This window comes from Lissotriton helveticus, chromosome 1_1, assembly GCF_964261635.1.
Source record: "Lissotriton helveticus chromosome 1_1, aLisHel1.1, whole genome shotgun sequence".
NCBI classification, from domain to species: domain Eukaryota; kingdom Metazoa; phylum Chordata; class Amphibia; order Caudata; family Salamandridae; genus Lissotriton; species Lissotriton helveticus.
Window position 1 is genome coordinate 1,282,605,230 of NC_136057.1, and position 19,347 is coordinate 1,282,624,576.

General features: G+C 44.6%; 1 protein-coding gene across 5 annotated transcripts in view; it reads right to left on the reverse strand.

Annotated features, from left to right (window-relative positions):
• The window catches only part of CADPS2 (calcium dependent secretion activator 2), a 2,489,915-nt gene that overhangs the window by 151,539 nt on the left and 2,319,029 nt on the right, over window positions 1-19,347 (reverse strand). For all 5 annotated transcript variants that reach the window (XM_078680818.1, XM_078680809.1, XM_078680789.1 and 2 more), the window contains one exon: window positions 3,071-3,178. In XM_078680818.1, coding sequence (XP_078536944.1) covers window positions 3,071-3,178 — 108 coding nt within the window. The remainder of the gene's footprint in view (window positions 1-3,070; window positions 3,179-19,347) is intronic.

Here is a 19,347-nt window from a genome sequence, read left to right on the forward strand (position 1 = left end):
AAAATGTCAGGATCATCGTAGTTTGATCCATATATCGTACATAATGTAAAGCCCAGCTCCATTTCAACCACTGCCCAGCGACCATGAGCATCTGCCAGGTGTTGTCTGCTCCCCCCCAAACCAGGTTTAGCCAGTATGGAAACTCCTCTAATATTGGAGGTTTGAAAGGAGCTAGCCAGCAGCTCGTATCCTCTTATATTCAATAGATGTTTCTTAACCCAAGGTAGATGGGTCTCTTGTAGACAGAGTATATCAGTTTCGCTTGATCTAATGTGTTGGCCCAACCTCTGTCTTTTACCCCAATCATTAAGACCCCCGACATTAACAGAGCAGATACTAAGTCTCCCCATTGCGTGTTTGTAATTCAAACTCTAATACCTTTTCTCTTTTTTTCAAACATCTCATACGGTTTCCAAAAATCCTTTTGATAAAAACTTTATACCAGGTATAATGATTTTTTTTAAAATCTTTTTAAATTTGTTTATTTATAGTGTGATGTATTTTGATTTTGAACATAAATGTACTATGTATGATTAACTGTTTTTTAATTTGCTACAATTGTTTTATATGCTTTTAATAAATTGATACATAACATCTCTAATATTTTTCTTGTGTACTCGCACACTGCTTTTTAATTGGAGCTGTATTCCCCCATGATTGAATGTGTGAGATTTAAGTGAGTGAATGAGTAAGAGTTCTCTCAGTATTTGCCAATCAAAGGATATATTGTTATTTTTCTAGATTGAATCCTAGTCCTTTGGTGCACAAAGGGTCCCTCTAATCTTTTCAAGAATCTGTCGTGGGACTGTTCTCGGCTTGGCTGCCAGTGCAGCTGCCATTGTTGTACTCCAGTGTGGCTTTGCCATCATCATGTTCTTGCCCAAGCTGCCAACATAAATGAGACCCAGAGTGGTAGGGCCACTTCAACATTAGAGCATCTGAAGTGAGGGTAACTGGGCCTCAAAATGAACAAGCATGGAAAGCTTGCATTGAGAGTAACTTGCATGGAGGGGCACCACCATCCTCTGAATTCTGTCCTGTTGTACCAATGTGTACGCTACCCCAACCTGCGACCTCCAGTGCTTGCCTAGACTGACCACTGCACTATCCTCTCTAGTGAAGGCTCTGGAAACAGGGGCGGAAATGGTTGTGCGGCCTATGAAGTCCAATCATAAGGGCCTGGGGAGACTGGAATGCATTCATGGCCCAAGAAACACTTTAATGATTCACCAGTGGAGCCAGCTCTAAATAGGAAGGAGAGGACCCACCTTTCTCAATATTGACCCATAAACTGTCCAGATGGGGACCGACTTGGCTGCATATGGATAGTCCAGGATCCTGCCATATTCATGTGTAGCTTAAACCTGTTATCCCTGATTCATATGCTAAGATCTCCTATAGAAGGATAGCACTTTAGCCTAATAATACAGCTGTAGACTAGTCTTGTGTTCTGTGATGTGCAAGTAGTCCATTAAGATTCTTCATAGTATTGAGTTATTGTAAGATTCAAATACTTATCTATTATTAATATCAAGTATTTCCTGAACGTTGTAGTTAGTGGAGAGATATTGTGTCCATTGTTGAGTTCCAAATATATAACCCCACACCATCTCCCTAAGTAGTCCTTGGACAGCTCGCCCACATTTACTATTGAGGGGTGTACTTAGTGCTAGATTTGTAAGGCTAAAGTAGGCAAGAACCCGGGAAAGCAGTGGCAAACACCCGTTAACCCCTACAGTTGTAGCCGAGCAGCTCATATGCCCCTGAATTGTCTGAGAGAGCAAGGTATAGCAATAGCTTAACCTTGGCTACTGCCCTGAGGTCCTTACTTAACCATAACTACCACGACTACTCTATACTGTTTCACATACAATACCACATTACACAATGTGCAATATCAGTAATTACATCATGAAAAGACTCATTGACAAATATATTCACTAGCTTGCTAGATCTCATTTCTACTTTGCAGAAAGTGATAGTGGGATGCTAGTTATAGTAATGCCTTAGCCTGGGCTCTCATTCCTCCAGCATTACCCAACCTTATCTAGTACCTCCACGATCATGGATGTCCATCTACGGTCTTGAGAGAGCAGAAAAGTAATCAGACTTATTTTAGGCCAGAACCATTTTAGTAAATATGTCACAGTCTATCTATTTACTCTTATAACAAGTCGAGCTCTGCAAAGTTCTCTTCTTAAACCATTTGCCACTTCTGTTTGCTTCCAGATTTGCCATTTGATTAAATTGAAGTGTGGCAATCACCAACACTGAATACAAATTTAATGAAGCCAATTTTTGTGAATGTTAAGAAATTTTGTAAAAAATATATGTGGAATTCTTTGGTGAAAAAATTAAGTCACAGACGATTTAATGAATATGAGAGACGTTTACTCAGATAATTTCTCAAATGTTGGGCTGAACTGCATAAAGAGTGTGTTTACAGCTACAAAGTTAAATTGAAAAAGAAAAGTCTCTTATAAATTCCATCCTTTTTCATACTCCATGTGCCGGCCGATCAGGAGAAAAATAACTGCTAACAAGATATAGGTTGGTTTTTGTGGCGTTTTCCTGGACTTTTTTTTAAATTAATGTTTAGAAGGCAAGTTTCCTAGCTTCCCCAGACAGAGAACTACGGAAAAATTGATGAGATTGATCAAATTCCTATGAAGCGTTGCAAACATTCATTAGGCCAACACACAGCCTTGTTTCCGCTGGGCACACTGGAACATGCAAACCCAGCAATGTCACATAATTGGGATGGAAGGATATAGAGTCAAAGTTATTTGGATTTCAGTATAAACGACGCTTCCTCAACCACCTATCGGAACAATCTTTGATGACGATGATTATGAGCAGAAAACATAACATTTTTTGTCTCTTAAAGAAATATTGTATTGCTTTGGATCTTCTTGCAGAAAAGAATTTCAGATAAGGGTGTTTCCTGTAGATGTAAAACTGAGCCACAATTTACGGAATTACCTGGTGATTAAGAAGCAAGACCATAAACATATTTGAGAAGCAGCGTAGCCATATAAGTGCCTTGCAATGGGCAAGGGCAGGTACTTACGTCAAACAGTTTCTCCACGTACATTTCCTCATTTACTTTGTCTCTGAGAATGTCCTGGTTTTCTCGAACAAACATGATGTAGGTGTCTGCTAGATCCATTCCAGGTTTCTGTGGAAGGAAGTGGAATATAGCAACATTAAACCCTCGGTTGACATGCTCTTTTCAGTGTCTTAACATACTTATTGCATTACTATTTCTTACAGGGCTGTCTCTATGCACGGGCCACAAGGATAATCGGCCATCGCAACACTTCCTGGAGGGTGAAGGTCTTCAACCCAATACAAAAGTCACCAATGAGGGTGGTGGTAGGGTGCAATCAGTGTACATGGATTAGGGCGTCAAAATCACTTGAATCAACCGTTATTTCTGATTGGGCTTCGATACAACTGTATCCAGAGTATGAATATATACCTACATAAAAATGTGTGCGCGCGCACACACACACACACAAAGGCCTTAACTTCTCCAGAAACGTGAAATATTTTTGAACAATTACATGGCTACAGCTTCTAATCAGGTGGTATACCTGTACAGTCAAACCAAAAAATATGGGTCTTTTGTATGGTGCAGATAGCAGGCCAATGCATGCCCGGAGTTGAAAAGGCAGCAGCTTGGCAACCCCAGCTGCTACCGACCACCAGCCATAATCAAAATGTGACCATCATTTGATTAGACAGTTGTCCCTTAAGTGGCGTAGCTTTCAATAGTGCAACAGGTGCATTGGCATTAGGGCCATGGAGTGTTCAGAGGCCACTGTACCAAGACTCTGGCTGTCTTTTACCATCCAACCAGTGGACGGGGAATCAATTTTCCTTGCCTGAATCAGGACAATGGCACCCTTACTATGCTACTCCTCCCGCTTCTATAGCCGGAGCCTCTCTGGAAGACAAATACGTGCCTTCCTGTAAATGGCCGCATATATACTCTTTTTAATCATTTAATTGCTAATATATGTATTTCATACTTTAAAAATACAAAACATTTCAGAAGCCTACGAGGGATATCAGTACCTACAAAAATTAGCATTGGCTGGAAACTTATTTTCAAGCTTTTCACCTATCATGATCCTGCAGCATTGACGTAAACAGTGAATACTAACTAGGTCGATCTTAGATAATTGTGGCTGTTTATGTAAATTTGAACATTTTAATCATTAAAATATTCTACATTAAAGGAAACAAATCAATATGAAAAATAAAAATAAAAATATAAATATAATATGTATATACACACATATATATATTTACATACACACACATATATACACACACATATATTTGTATTTTGTGTTCTAGTAAATCTCTAGCGCTCCCTCATACATCAATAGAGAATTATTTAAATCAAATATTTGAGTAAACAGAGACGCTCTCAGACTAATTCACTTTCTGGAAGCAGTGTGCAAGCATATTGGTGATATGTCTATCACATGGGGTCGTCGGGAAGAATCACAGTAGAATGGGCAAAATATTACGGTGCAAAGATAACGTCATTTTTAACAGCTGTGCACGTTTTGTTATTATCATGGAACTACAAGTTACTTATCTTCGGTAACGGTGTATCTGGTAGAGACAATTCTAGCCGCAGATTCCTTAACGTAGAATTATCCCCAGGCGTGAGACTGGATCCGGAAATTTTTTGCCACAGCATCTCTGCGTGCCGAGGGCGGTACCACGTGACTCCGCCCCGACGATGAGGTCAAATAAGCCCCACCCCAGCGCTGGCGTCAGTTTTCTTCTGAGAACTTTTCCGCTCCACAACGCGAAGCCATCACAAACAAAACTGTGAGAGCATGGGAACAGTGTACAAAAAAGCAGTGAAAACAGAAAAGAGAGGAAACGAAAGGTGAGGAACAGCACCAGTTGGAAAAGTGCCAGGCACTATGGTACTGAAAACCACAGCAGGGAAAGAGCAGAGCACCGCTCTAAGAAGCAACCTTTCAAGCTAAGGCGACATCCTCCCTGGGGGTAGAAAAGCATGTGAAAAACAGCATAGCGGGCGAAGAAAGTCTGCAATAACAATCCACAACAGTGAAGGGCAACAAGGCCGGAACAGATAAGTTACGGCAAATGACACCAAGACAACATGATCAAGGGAGGGGGGGGTGCATATCCCCTAGAAGGAGCTAAAGGCTGAGATACAGCCAACAAACCCCAACTCAGAGGACCGCAGAGGAGTCAGAAACCCTAAGCAATTAAAAAGGGAGAAGAGTAAGAGTAGGCCCCCACCCTGGAAAAACCAGGGTGCCGGGATGCAGAAGTACACATGAACCACACGTCCAAGTACCAGCAAGGAAGGGGTGGAACAATTAAATAGAACAAAGCATCCTGCAAGGGAGGAAGTGAAGAGGACACTCTAGGAAGACAAGCCACCCAGAGGGAGGCGAGTGCAGAAAACCAAGCTGAAGGTCCTCGCAGAACAGGGAGGAAGGGCGGGTCGTGAAGGAATCTGCGGCTCGAGTTGTCTCTACCAGATACACCGTTACCGAAGGTAAGTAACTTGTATATCTGATAGAGACTACTAGCCGCAGATTCCTTAACGTAGACTAGATACCCTAGCCATACCCAGAGGGGAGGAGGGCCTGCGAGAGAACCTCCCCAGCTTGGAAGAAACACAGGACCCCAACAGGGGACGTGTCATGGGGATAGGAAGGGTGGCCCAGCCCCCACCAAGCATAAGTAGGCAAGAACAAGGCAACGGGAATGCCAGGATACCCCACGCCTACCCAAGGTACAAGGGACATCTGCCAAAAAACCCCGGAGGGACAGAGAGTGCCAGAGGAGTACCAAGGAAGAAAATAACCACCCCAAACTCCAGGAAGAAGAGGAGAAAACGGAGGCAGAGCCCGCCGCAGGAGAACACACACACACACACAGCGAAGAGACAGCTGAACAGGCATCAGCCCAGAGGCAGCGGACAAGGCAGGAATGGCCTCCCAGCCAAGAAGAGCAGGCATGAGAAGAAAGACACAGTTGTGCAAAGCTCCATCAGAACAAGGGGCAGGATGACAAGGGTGCACGCAAAAGACCAAGAAGGCAGACCATAATGACCAGGCGTGCACAGCTGGCAGCTGGCAAATACCATGAGCCAGTGCGCCCAGAACAAGCTAAGCGCAAGATGAAGGCAGAGGCCAGGGAACTCTAGAACAAACCCCACAGAAGGGACTTTCCAGAGACACAAACCGACCCATGAAAAGAAGTGGGACCCACCAGAAGAGAAAGAGGAGAAAAATGTAGGACGGACCAAGGCCGTCAGCCAGAACACAGGAGAATACTAGAAGATTCCTAGCCCCCCTGGAAAACATGACAGAGGACCAGGCCGAAACGCCGGACAAGAAGGTGGAAACACCACGACACGACGCCGCAGACGACAAGCCAAAGTCTGTCTGGCGATTCAGCAGATACTGAGAAGACAGAACCTGGAGCAGCACAAGCTGCGCTAAGACAAAAGGAAAGAGAGAGGCTGCACCAGCTATATATACAGTGACGCCAGGAAAGGCAAGGGACCCGAAAAGGTGTCCACACCCTCTCAGCCTAGGTCAGAGCTCCATAATAGCTACAAGTACCCCACTTAGGGTACGACACGTCCCAAACAAAACATGGGAACACCTCTCAGGGAAAAAAACCCGCAGCAGAGAACAAGAACATTAAGGACCTGCGGGTAGTACCACAGACGGCTTACCAATCAGCCAAAAAATACCCAGATGGCCCAACCTGAGGACCTAAACGGATGTAATACCAGCCAAAACACTACACCACAAAAACCAAAGGGCTGTACCAGCAGCCAACAGTACAGAGGGGCCAACTGAAGGACCTCGAAGGCACTTCAAGCCACACAGAACATACAGACTGGCAAACCAAAACACTATGCCCAAAGAAAAAGGTGGGATAAACGCTTCCCATAAAGCACCCGAGGACTGACAAGCCAAATCTTACGGAGGGGGAGGAGGACGGAGCCCCGCAAGGAGCAGTTGAATGACGAAGTCCGCGTGGGTGTCAAACAAAAGAACCCCATCAAAAGGCAGGTCAACCAGACGCTCCCTATCATTCTCCAGAAAAACGCCATCCCGCAACCAAGCATGGCGGCGGAGAGCCACAGATTTTGCCATAGCGCGGCCGAGAGCATCAGAAACATCCAAGGCCGAACGGAGAATAAATGCGGCCAACTCCTGGCCATCCAACACATGGTGCCGCAGATCAGCGCAGACACCTTCATGTGAGGAGCGAGACAGAAGGGACTCCGCGGAATCCTGTAGGCTGGAGGTAGCCCTGGCCAACACACAAAGTGTGTTGAGCGCTCGCAAAGCAGCACTAGTGGAAGCGAAGATGTTACGTCCCCAGGAATCCAATCACCGGACCTCCCGTGACGGAGGGAACAACACTGAAGGCAAGGAAGGAAAAGCAGTCTGCAGGAGAGGGCCCTGGGTAGAAGGATAGAAAGAAAGGCAGACTTGATCGTGCGGAACAGGACGGCGGCGGTGGAGGAGCGGCTGAGGCATCGGATCTCCCGTGGCAGGATGCCCCCAGGCTAGAAGAGAGTTGTGGAGCGAAGCTTCAAATGGAAGAAGCAGCTCCCTTCCACCAGAGCCATGGTGGAGAACTTCCAACAAATGGTCCATAGGGAATGGGGTGACCGGGTTGCCCATCTGCAAAATGCCAGCGGCCGTGGAAATGGCCCAGACTAAAGCCACACTCACCTCCATAGGGCGTCGCAGAGGAGAGAGCAATTCCTCCGTGGGCTATGGCTGTAAACTAAGCCGCCCATCCCCGAGTCCAGCTGGAGGAAGAAACGGCCAGCCCCTGTAGGGTGGAAGATCCATGGACGAGTGGGCGGAGAAGCCTGCGGGGCAACGAACAGCGAGTTGCGGAAGAGATAGTCCGGGGGTTGTGGCCACGGAGACGGAGAAGAGCCCTCCCTGGAAGACGCCGGGGAAAAAGCAACGATGCGGCGTCCAGTCTCCAGTGAAGAGGAGACAAGGAGATGACAAACCTCCGGAGAGGAAGGGACCTCCAGAGACAAGTCGACGACCCGACACCGGGACGGCGCCGTGGAGTCCGCCACAGGCACCGATGTGACTTTGATCAGCGCCGAAGTGGCCATCGGGGGCGCCGAGTCGACTTCCACCACCACTTGCGTCCTAGGAGAATGGGGTAGGGTCGGAGCTGGGGTGGCTAATGACCGGCACCGAAAAGGCACAGACTCGACCTCTGACGAGGCAGCCGCCTGCGTAGAGGACCAGGAGGGACCCGGGGAGGCGCCCCGGGTCCCGGCCACCACCCGCAGGACCGCCAGGGCCGGGGAAAAAAGCCTTTGGCGCTGCCTGCCCAGAGGACTGAGGGGGACTGGGACGAATCGTGAGTCCTGGCGACCTCCTGCGACACCACAGGGACCCCTGCGGGTATTTGCGGCAAGGCAGGTATGCCGTGGGTCGAAGAGGGTAACCCGGTAGGGCCGCACCTCAATGACACCACACCCCCAAAACGTGAAGCCGAACTCGTTTGCGCCAGGGTCGAATCCGCCGGTGACTCCCCGGAAGGCCCCGCACATGGCAAGGGATCCGCAGACGTCTCAGAAAGAGGAGGGGGGCAAAGAAGCCTGCAGAGCCGTAGCATGGACCTTCATTTGGGCCCTAGTCACCACGACCCAGCAAACGGCGGATAGGGTGGTGACAAGCGAGGGCGCACGTCCCGAGGGGAACCTGCGCCCTCTGCAGAATGAGGACCAGGCCTCGAGGACAAGCTGTAAGACTTACCGGTGGGCGAGCAACGCCCATGGGGCCTCAGTGAAGGACAATGCCGAAGGCGGAATCGGCGGTTTCTGGACCCATCCGAGGTAGGAGACAGACGCGGTGACGAGACCGATCTGGACAAGCAGGCCGAAAGCAATTTCATCCAGCGCTCCCACTGGGACTTCGGCTTCAGATGCTGACAAGCATCGTAGCCCGTAGAATCATGGTGCTTGCCCAAACACCACATAAAAATAGGGTGAGGGTCCGTCGCTGACATCTGACTCGTACAAGAAGTACACGTCTTGAAACCCGAAGGCTTTCGCACACTGTTCCTCAATGCAAAAGCATTAAAAGAAGGCCTAAAAACAGGTCAAGGGACACAACCCGGATCCGTGTTGCACGCGGGAAAGAAGGAAATGGACGTCAGCGCACTGGGGTGGGGCTTATGAGACCTCGCTGAGGTCACGTCTGCGGACGTCAGGGCGGAATCACGTGGTACCGCCCTCGGCACGCAGAGATGCTGTGGCAACATTTTTCCAGATCCAGTCTCACGCCTGCGGATAATTCTATGTTAAGGAATCTGCGGCTAGTAGTCTCTATCAGATACTAGCATACAATTAATAGTAAATTAGAATGCAGCAAACAACAATATTTGAAACCAGTTTAACTGTGCATATAAACTGTTAACGTTCCATATTTTATGTGGTCTTTCATTAAAAATGAAATGTTTCTCTCCAGTAGCAGAAGGTCTTGGTCAATCATGGAAGTGCCATTACTCATTAATATAATAACAACATTTTACCAATACGTGTTTTCTGGTATCAGGGTCTCGAAGACCGAGCTCATTGGCCCCTTTGTTTGGGGAAAGTAAAGAGCACAAGTTACTTCATAGCATGGTGCCCCTTACAGGAGAGGTGTGAGGATTTCAGCATCCCAGACAAAGTAACATCTTACCTGCTGGAGCACCCTCTGAATAACTTCAACAGCTGAAAATGACAAGTACAATAACCAGCACAGAATAAACTAATCATTATATGATGACTCTTACTGGAATTTCCATAATTGAATGATGGATGAGTGCAGGTAAAAACAGAACAATGTCTGGAAAATTTCTAAGCGGTGAAGGTACCCTTCAGTCAGGAAGGGAAGAATCCTTGGAGAAATCTGTTAAAGAAATGGGACCGGCTACGGCATTCTGAATTTGGGAGGGCTGTGAAATGTATGGGAGGGCCATGAAGATGCAATCGGCAGCTGGCCGAAATCAATACATGGTTTTGGAGATCTGTTTTAGACACTGCCGAGATCTGCCCTATGTTAACATGTCTATGAAACAAAAATGCCAGGGCGTAGGCACAAGCCGTTGGCATAGCCTTGCACAGAGATTACGGCAAACAAAAATATTTTGGCCATATGGCATGTCTGAAGAGTATGAATTTGGGGTATGATGGAACCATAGCTAACCGCATTTTTTTTAAAGGTTTTGAATCAAAATTAGTCTTTACATTAGTACATTTCAAATGAATGATGTCATACTGGTGTGATCCTCCCAATTTAGGAGGCAAACCATCCGGCTAGATCCTCTAAGCCCCAAGGAGAGAATGCATGTCACACCCCCACAGCACGGAGCTGGTGATGCTGTCAATTGTGGATGAGTTAAGGAACAGAGCAGACAAGAAAACTCCAGGTGCCCTGGTGCTGTTGGACCTCTCCGCGGCATTTGATACTGTCTGTCACAAACAACTATTGTCGCGGATGGGAGAGTCCGGCATTCAGGGCACAGCACTTGCCTGGTTCGCATCCTTTCTTGAAGGGAGGAAGCAGAGAGTGCAATTAGGTGACCTACTTTCCACCGCAACATCGATCACCTGCGGAGTACCGCAAGGGTCTGCTCTGTCACCACTCATGTTCAATATATACCTACAGCCCCTGATTCGGATGCTCAATCAATTGGACTGCCAGGTGTATAACTACGCCGATGACACCCAACTCATCATCCAATTGGATGATAGCCAGGATGCCGTTGCAAGACTACGTAACATCTTGAGAAGCACGGCCAATTGGATGTCCGAGAACTCCTTGAAAGTCAACCCGGACAAAACCGAGGTGTTGCCAATTACTTTAGTTGGCAACCCATGGAGTGATCAATTCTGGCCCAAGGAGCTGGGTACCCCCCCTGAACCGGCGACAGTTGTCAAAAGCCTGGGGATCCGGGTGGACGACAAACTGTCCATGAAAAAACAGGTCACAGCCGTGATCGGCACTTGCGTTGGCCTCCTCCGACAACTGAGGAAGGTTTCATCTGTGCTGTCCTTCTCTTCTCTGAGGAGTGCGGTCTCCGCCATGATTTTAGCCAGGCTGGACTATGGCAACTCGCTGTATATAGGACTACCACAAAAGCTATTAAAAATAATGCAGATTGTTATGAACGATGCTGCAAGACTCATATTTAAGAAACCAAGGCATACACAGGCCTCTCCCCTTTTACGCGATTTGCATTGGCTACCGGTCAAGCAGAGGCTAACGTTCAAGGGGCTTTGCATTGTTCATAAGGCTCTGTATGGAAGGGCACCCAATTACGTGAAGGCACGTTTGTCTTCCTACAGACCAGCTAGGGAGCTTAGATCGGCTGAAGCAGCTCTCCTTGTCCAGCCGCGTTGTAGGTTGGCTATGGTGGGAGGTCGTGCATTCTCACACACCCTACCAGCGCTATGGAATAAACTACCTCTAGATCTGCGAAAGGACACTAAGCTAATGTCTTTCAGAAAGAAATTAAAAACATTGCTGTTTCAGCAAGCATGGGGTGGTCCCTAAATGATTAAATCTGTTGTAGCCCTTGAGTTGCCTGTGGACCCTGTCAAAGCGCTTAGAGACCCCTGGGTTATAGTGCGCTATATAAATCAAATAAATAAAATAAATAAATAAAGTGAGAACTGACAGATTTCTCTCACTCTTCTCTATGATGTGGTAGGCTCATCCAGAGTCCAAATCTGTTACGAGACAAACAACCCTGCTAGAGGAAATCTTATCTGACGGAACACTTATATATGCATGACCCTCACAACCATTCCCAGAAACCGTAAACACACACAAATTTTGGTATTTTACAATAGTAGATTTATTATGCCCTATTAGCACATACATCTTATGTATCAGAATTATGGTAATTGTAATGGCAATCTCAGCAGTCATTACATAAAACAAAATGAATATTAGAAAATCTCAAAGCATCTTACATCCCTATTTTGTCTCGTAGATTAGTTTAGTTCCTACTGAATATGAATATGTATATATATATATATATATATATATATATATATATATATATATATATATATATATATGTTCAACAAACGCCCTTGCGCTCAAGCATGCACTCCACGATGTTTCTTCCGTGATTCCCTCAAGGCAGCACACATTTCCTCTGTCTCCAATTTAAAACCATGCCCGACGCGTATCGAGGGCCACGCCTCTTAATCATGGGCTGCATACAGAGGCATATAAGGGCTCACCTTTTAGTTTACTCCTTTTATTCATAGCAACTTCCCACAGTGGGCGTGGCTCACAGTGACTGCCACGTTTGCATGCTGGTAATTGTAGTACAGCTGGTGAGTTTTCAGTGTATATCCTTTGTAGGCTCCATGCCCCTGTATGTTCTTTAAAGCGTTTAACATCCTTTAGTAGGAAATTACTTCTGGCTTTGCGTACTTTCTTTTGCCAACAAACATTGTGCCATTCAGAAAGGAATTCGTACCTTCCCCAGTCTTTCACATTCGGAAAGGGTGCACAGCATGTTCTCGCGGCTCGGGCAGCCACGCAATTTATGTTCAAAAACCGCCCTTGCGCTCCGGCATGCACTACGCGATGTTTCTTCAGTGATTCCCTCGGGGCAGCACACATTTCCTCTGTCTCCAATTTAAAACCATGCCCAACGCGTATCGAGGGCCACGCCTCTTAATCATGGGCTGCATACAGAGGCATAGAAGGGCTCACCTTTTAGTTTACTCCTTTTATTGATAGCAACTTCCCACAGTGGGCGTGGCTCACAGTGACTGCCTACTATAGGATTCAAATTCAAGGTCGAAAAATACACAGGGGCACAAAGCCCACTAAAGGACATGCACTGAAACTTACCTGTTGGACTACTATAACCATCATCCAACCAGCTTCATTGTAAGCCACGCCCACTGGGGGCGATTTCATTCAATAAAAGGCGAATGCTAAAACAGGTGATATCTTTTGTGCCTCTGTGGAGCAGCCCATGACTAAGAGACGTGGTTGCCTCAAAACGCTTTGGGCTTGGTGAAAATACTGGACTGAAAGGAAGCGAGCGGCAAGGAGGCAAACAATACCACTAGGTGCAAACATCGCCGAGTGCATTCTCAAGCGCAAGGGCCTTGATGGTAAAATATATATATATATATATATATATATATATATATATATATATATATTCACTGAAAAATCCATAGGTTTCAACCACGTTATAGTTAGGAATCAGCAATTAAAAAACCTTAGAGATGTCATGAGTGATGTCACTGACCATGTCATGAGTGATATAATATTTGACGTAATCAGCAGTGCATTGTGGGCGCGCGAGTTATAGTTAGCTAAACTAACTATAACGGGGGAATTTCAATTATTTTGTAATAGTGAAATGTCCAGCTAAATATAACGTGTGAAACCTATAGTTTTTTCAGTGAATTTCTAAGGTTTTTTTAAATGTTAATTCCTAACTATAACGTGGATGAAACCTATGGTTTTTTCAGTGAATTTCTAAGGTTTTTTAAATGCTAATTCCTAACTATAACGTGGCTGAAACCTATGGCTTTTTCAGTAAATTTCAAAGGTTTTGTAAATGATAACTCTTAAATGTATTAATTGTTATTTTTTTATACTGATTTACTACATTGTTTTAACTATTTATTTTTAGATATTTTTTTTTTTAATTACATTACATATTTTTAATATAAATTGGAAAAAAAGTTTTTAAAAATATTGAAATTGTAATATGTTTTTTTTATTTTATATTTTTGTATATATATATATATATATATATATATATATATATATATATATATATATATATATATATATATATATATATATATATGTATGTCTATCAGGCAATTATATCCTATAGAAGGAAATTCAAGTTACTGGTAAGTATGGTTAGAATTACTTTTCAGGATCAGAAGTGGGCTGAAAGATGCAGCACTGAGGTCTCTCCTGATAACAGGTGAGTAAATCGGAATTCGTAGTTTGGCTGATTTTAGAGGAAATTTTTTTAAGTTCCAAAACTCCACCCTTAGAAGAATTTGCAAGTGAAACCAGTCAATGTTAGCCTATGGAAGGAAATTCAAGATACTGTAAGTACGGTTAGAATTACTTTTCAGGATCAGTAGTGGGCTGAAAGATGCAGCCTTGAGGTCTCTCGTGATAACAGGTGATTAAATCGGAATTCGTAGTTCGCCTGATTTTAGAGGAATCTTTTGCTCAATAGTGAAGGAAGGGGGCGGGTCCTGAGGTGACATGTGTGCAAACAGGCCCTGTGGCGCGTTTTACGTTGGGGAACTAATTCCTCTTCAATCCTGAGGTCCCCTGTGGGCCAACTAGCCCACCAGGTACCCCGAGTATGCGCCAGGGAGTTGCATTGCAGAGAGGTGTTCAGAGGCCATGCCCCCTTTTTACAACACTCTGCAACGCAGCTCCGTTGCAGAGTGTTGTAAAAAGGGGGCATTGCCGAATGATAATAAACATCCTTTGAGATCCACCTGTTGAGATCTAGTGATGCATAAAAATTTGTATAATATTGCGCACATACTCCTTAAAAGGTTCAGTTGTAGTCTTGCCTTTTATGCTGTTTTATCTTTTTAACTAATATCTTAGCGTTCAGTATGGTGGTACTGTTTTGAGAATGTGATATTTTAATATTGGATTTTAATTATTGTTTTTCTCACTGGTCTTTTGTAATTTTTGTGCTGTGCTCTAATGGCTTGCTGCATGAGTTTATCTGTTAGTAACTGTACCTAGTTTCTTCTTACTTGCTGGGTATTGTACTGTACTGTTTGTTTGCACATTGCACTTTTGTATGTTCTGCATGTTTTTTTAACTATTTTACCTATGTTTTTATATTGTGTTTTATGATCTAACTGACTGAAATAAACAAATATTTATAATAAACATCCCTTTGGCGTCTTAATGTTGTTTATTTGGTAGTATTTTCATAATTTCTTTTATTTATTGATCAGACTCAAAGAAAATACAAGTTATTCCCCATAAATGATATTACATATTTAGCAAATGTTGCTCAAAAGAACCATCTTAAGGTTGAACGTTCTAAGTTGTGAAACTGTTCTAGTCAATTCGTTCCATAATTTGTGTTTTTAAAAATATAGTAAGGTCTGTCTTACTTTTAAACCCTCAATTTGCTAAAATTCAGCTTACTGAACATCCCTCAAATATCTGTCTACTATAAGTTGTTTCAAAGTAAACACAAGATATGGCAAGATATGGCATAATGTGGGCATAATGTGGGCCTTGCCTTATAAAATAAAAATTCACACATGGTAAAACAACAATGTGATCAGTCATATAATGTCTAGTACTATAAAAATGTATGCACATGATCTAAATTATGTTTTTACCTTCATTTCTTTATATAGGGCTGATGATTTATTTTCTCAAAAGTCGGTATAATATTGTTTTTCAGGCCTTCTTGCTCTTTATAGGTCAAACATAGCTTTGTCATATTAGATATTCCTTCAATAGCAGCGACATTTTGCTATCATATTCCATGTGTGGTAGTAATTCCAACATTAAAAACTCCCTCTATCCCTCTTGTCGGAAGCCCTGACGAACCGTGATGCAGTGTTGGTGTCGGGTGACCTAGAAAAAGCGTTTGATACAATAAACTGGGACTACCTTTTCAAAGTAAGGTGTAAGATGGGCCTGGGTGAGAACTGGGGACGATGGGTTTAACTATTATGCCCTACACCGATGGCACAAGTGAAGACAGGCTCCACAATATCTCCGCAATATGCTGTTTGTCGAAGCACGAGGCAGGTATGTACTCTGTCTCCTCTGTTGTTTGCTTTAGCCATCGAACCCCTCGCCGTGCTCTTTTTCGACGGGAATGTAGGGGCTCCGGGATGTGGGTTGAGGGGCGAGAACATACCATCTCCCTCTACACAGATGACAGTCTTCTTTATTCGAAGGATGGATTGCAGGGAGTGACTCTGCCATGGACTGTTTGCAGACGTTTGGGACGGTGTCCGGTTTAAGCGTTAATAAGAATAAGACATTTGCCTTTCCTCTCTCCCCTGATGCAGCCCTGCTGCAGGGACTACCCCCAGACTTGATGTGTTCACCTAACTCCTTCCGATACTTGGGGATACAAATTTTCCATCACTTAGACATCCTTTGGGAGGCCAATGTCGGGAAAGTCCTCCGCTCACTAAACACCAGTGTCCCTTTTTGGAGATCCCTTAAATTGCCTATAATGGCCAGGATTACACTTACTAAAATGGTCATGCTCACAAGACTTTTATATTTTTTTGCAAATTTATCAGTGCAAGTGCCAATATCCTGGTTTAAACAGCTGGATATCCTGGCACGAGACTTGATATGGGACGGAGGTCGCCATAGAGTCGCACTGGCCATCCTAAGGCGCCCCATGGAGGTGGGAGGCTTGGGAGTTCCAGACTTTGAACTTCATTATTTGGCTGCCCAACTGCAGTGGATAACACGCTGGCTCGATCAAAATGCTTGGGGTGGCCTGGAAACAATTGGGCTAACAGGGAACTCCTCTTGGCCAAACTACTCTGCCCTGAGTGGGAATTCAACGCCCAGGTGTGCTGCTTGTGGTAGCTTCGAAGTGCTGGTACAGATGCGTGGTGAAAACGGCCGTTTATTGCCCCAGCACTGCCACTGGTGGGTCTCCCTCATGGTGACCCAGTGATATTTTTCACGGCTGGGCAAATGATGTCCTGGACAGATACTGGGGTAGCTACTGTGGGTGATTGTTACCAAGAGGGAACTTTCTTAGCCCTTGACGAGTTGATGGAACAATATGGTTTTCCGCCAGGACAGTTTCATAAATATGAGGCACTTACCAGGACTCTAGAGGACATGGGGGCAGGGAACCGGGATGAACCGGTGCCGCATGCTGTACGGCAATTGTTGGCCTGGGATCAACTAGACACCTGGTGACTTGTTTGTACTGCTTCCTTACATAAATGGTACGCCCTCTCCTATTGGCCCTGAGAAGCAGATAGGAGAGAATTGGAAAAGTAACTATTGGATCCGGAATGGCGAAAGGTCCTGGCCTCTCCCAGAAAAATCTCCAGAAACACGAGGTTGAAATACACCCAGTTCAATTTTATAAGAAGTGTGGCTCAATGGTTAGAGCGGCAGACCCTGATGCAGAGGTCTGGCCCGGGACCAAGGTTCAATTTCCGCCTCGGCGGGCCTTGGGCTCAATTTCCTCAGACCTGATAATTCTCGCTTCGGTGCCTATTCTATTCATGGGTCCCACTCTGCAACTCTGGGCAATAGCTTGCTTAATCTCCACAATGGCCCCAACAGCGCTGGGATGCCTGGCTTCACCTTGGGGGTGCCCAGGAGTGGACATTTCACAGGGAAAAGCCAGGAAGGGTTCCACAGCGGTATGCGTACAGCGCCAGGAAACCGCGGTTGGGGTATAAGTGCGCTTTACAAGTACAAATTCATTTCATTTTATGCATATGACCTACATAACTCGACATAAAATCCAGGTAGTATACGGAGAAGCACCCCACACCTGCCCTCGATGTGGTTTCCTAGATGCAGACTTCACACATATGTTATAGCTTTGCCCCACCATACGATCTTATTGGACGGAAGTTGTAGCGGCCCTAGAGAACACACTTGGCCATTCCCCTCCTTGCTCTCTGGAGGCATGTGTTCTGGGACTATTCCTGAGTCTGACATCCCGAAGAGTGGGCTCGAGATTTATAGACTGGCATTGGTGTTGGCTAAAAGACAAATAGGTATAACCTGGAAGTCGTCTGGAGGCTCAGGCAAGAGAAGAGGCCAAGGGGTACGTACTCGCCCTACAGCAGACCTCTGGACGGAGGTATTGATAATGTGGGAACATCCGGAACTTGGCCGGGGGGAGGACCTTGGAGAAAGCAGTGACTCACTAGAGGACGAGAGGGAAGATGAACCTGGAGATTAGGAATTGGGAATGATAGTAACCCATTGTGCAGACATGACACTGAATTAAGTTCGAAATACCAGGTCCGCTTCAAGAGGATAGAACTTTGAGATGTAGGAGCAGCCCAACACGCCATTAGGAGGGAACCTCCCAACACCTGTCTCCTTCACTCCTAGCCACATTAATCGATAGCCCCCAACGATTAAAGTTCAGAGATGGCAATTCAAGCTGGCTAACTTAAATCGCTGTGTAAAATAAATCTGTACAAAGGCAATTTTGTGTGTTGAATGTGTTAAATGCTTTTTATTCCCTTTTTTTCTCCCTTTTTCTTAACTTCACTGTTAAATATTTGGCATACCAATTACCCTTGAACATAAATGTACTTTATTGCCTTAAAGATTATATACCTCCCCTTCATACCTGCAAGAGGCTATTTCTCATGGCATAAAGCAAGACGAATTGTTAAACATACACAACCATGCCTGGAAAGGGAGAAGGTTATCGGAAATAAGAGTTTCTACAATTTTACCTTGTATAATGCGATCTGCTGTCATGTTAACAAAACTAAAATGGCAATAAAAAAATACTTTTTTTTAAAAAAATCACTCTTCTGGAAACACTTGTTTGATGTGTTTTTTTAAAGAAAACGGATTTATGGTAAACATTCTAGAGGGCCTAAATACATGGCGTGAGTCTTTTATTAAAGGAAGAGATTACGCAGGGCCAGACATGGAAATCTCTGGGAATACATCACAATATTCTGCCTGTATCAAATCAGACTGAAAAGGTTAAATATCCATCTTAATTGCAAGTTTTAAAATACTGATCATGAAAGACCCAAGGCAGAAGCAACCTTTGCTGAAAAAATTTTGCTTTATTTATCTTCAATAACACATTTTTGATCATAGGAAGGCTGAACAATATATTACACCTCAACCAATTGACCATATTCCCTGTGAAGTCTACATTTCGTCATAGACTGTCCCTTCTTTCCACAGTAAAAGCACAATCACTTTTGCAGTTGTATTATCTTTGCAGCTGCAACAATGAGCTCCTCACACTACTGACATGCATTGGCTCTACCCCTATTTCTGTTTCAGTGGTATTTTAATTAGCAATTTAGGTCAGTGAAAATCAATTTATTGTGAAAAACACAACGCTGTAGTTGCATAACAAACTCTATTGAGTCAGAAATCTTGCAAGGAAAATGAATCATTGTAGGAAATGCATTTTCACTCGCCATTGACCAATGGAGGAGGCTGTAGTTAGCGCTTCTCCAGACCGATAAAATTGAGCTGTTTATCACAAAATGCATGCAACCTCTGAATTTATTGCACCGATTTGCTTGATTTAGTCCAG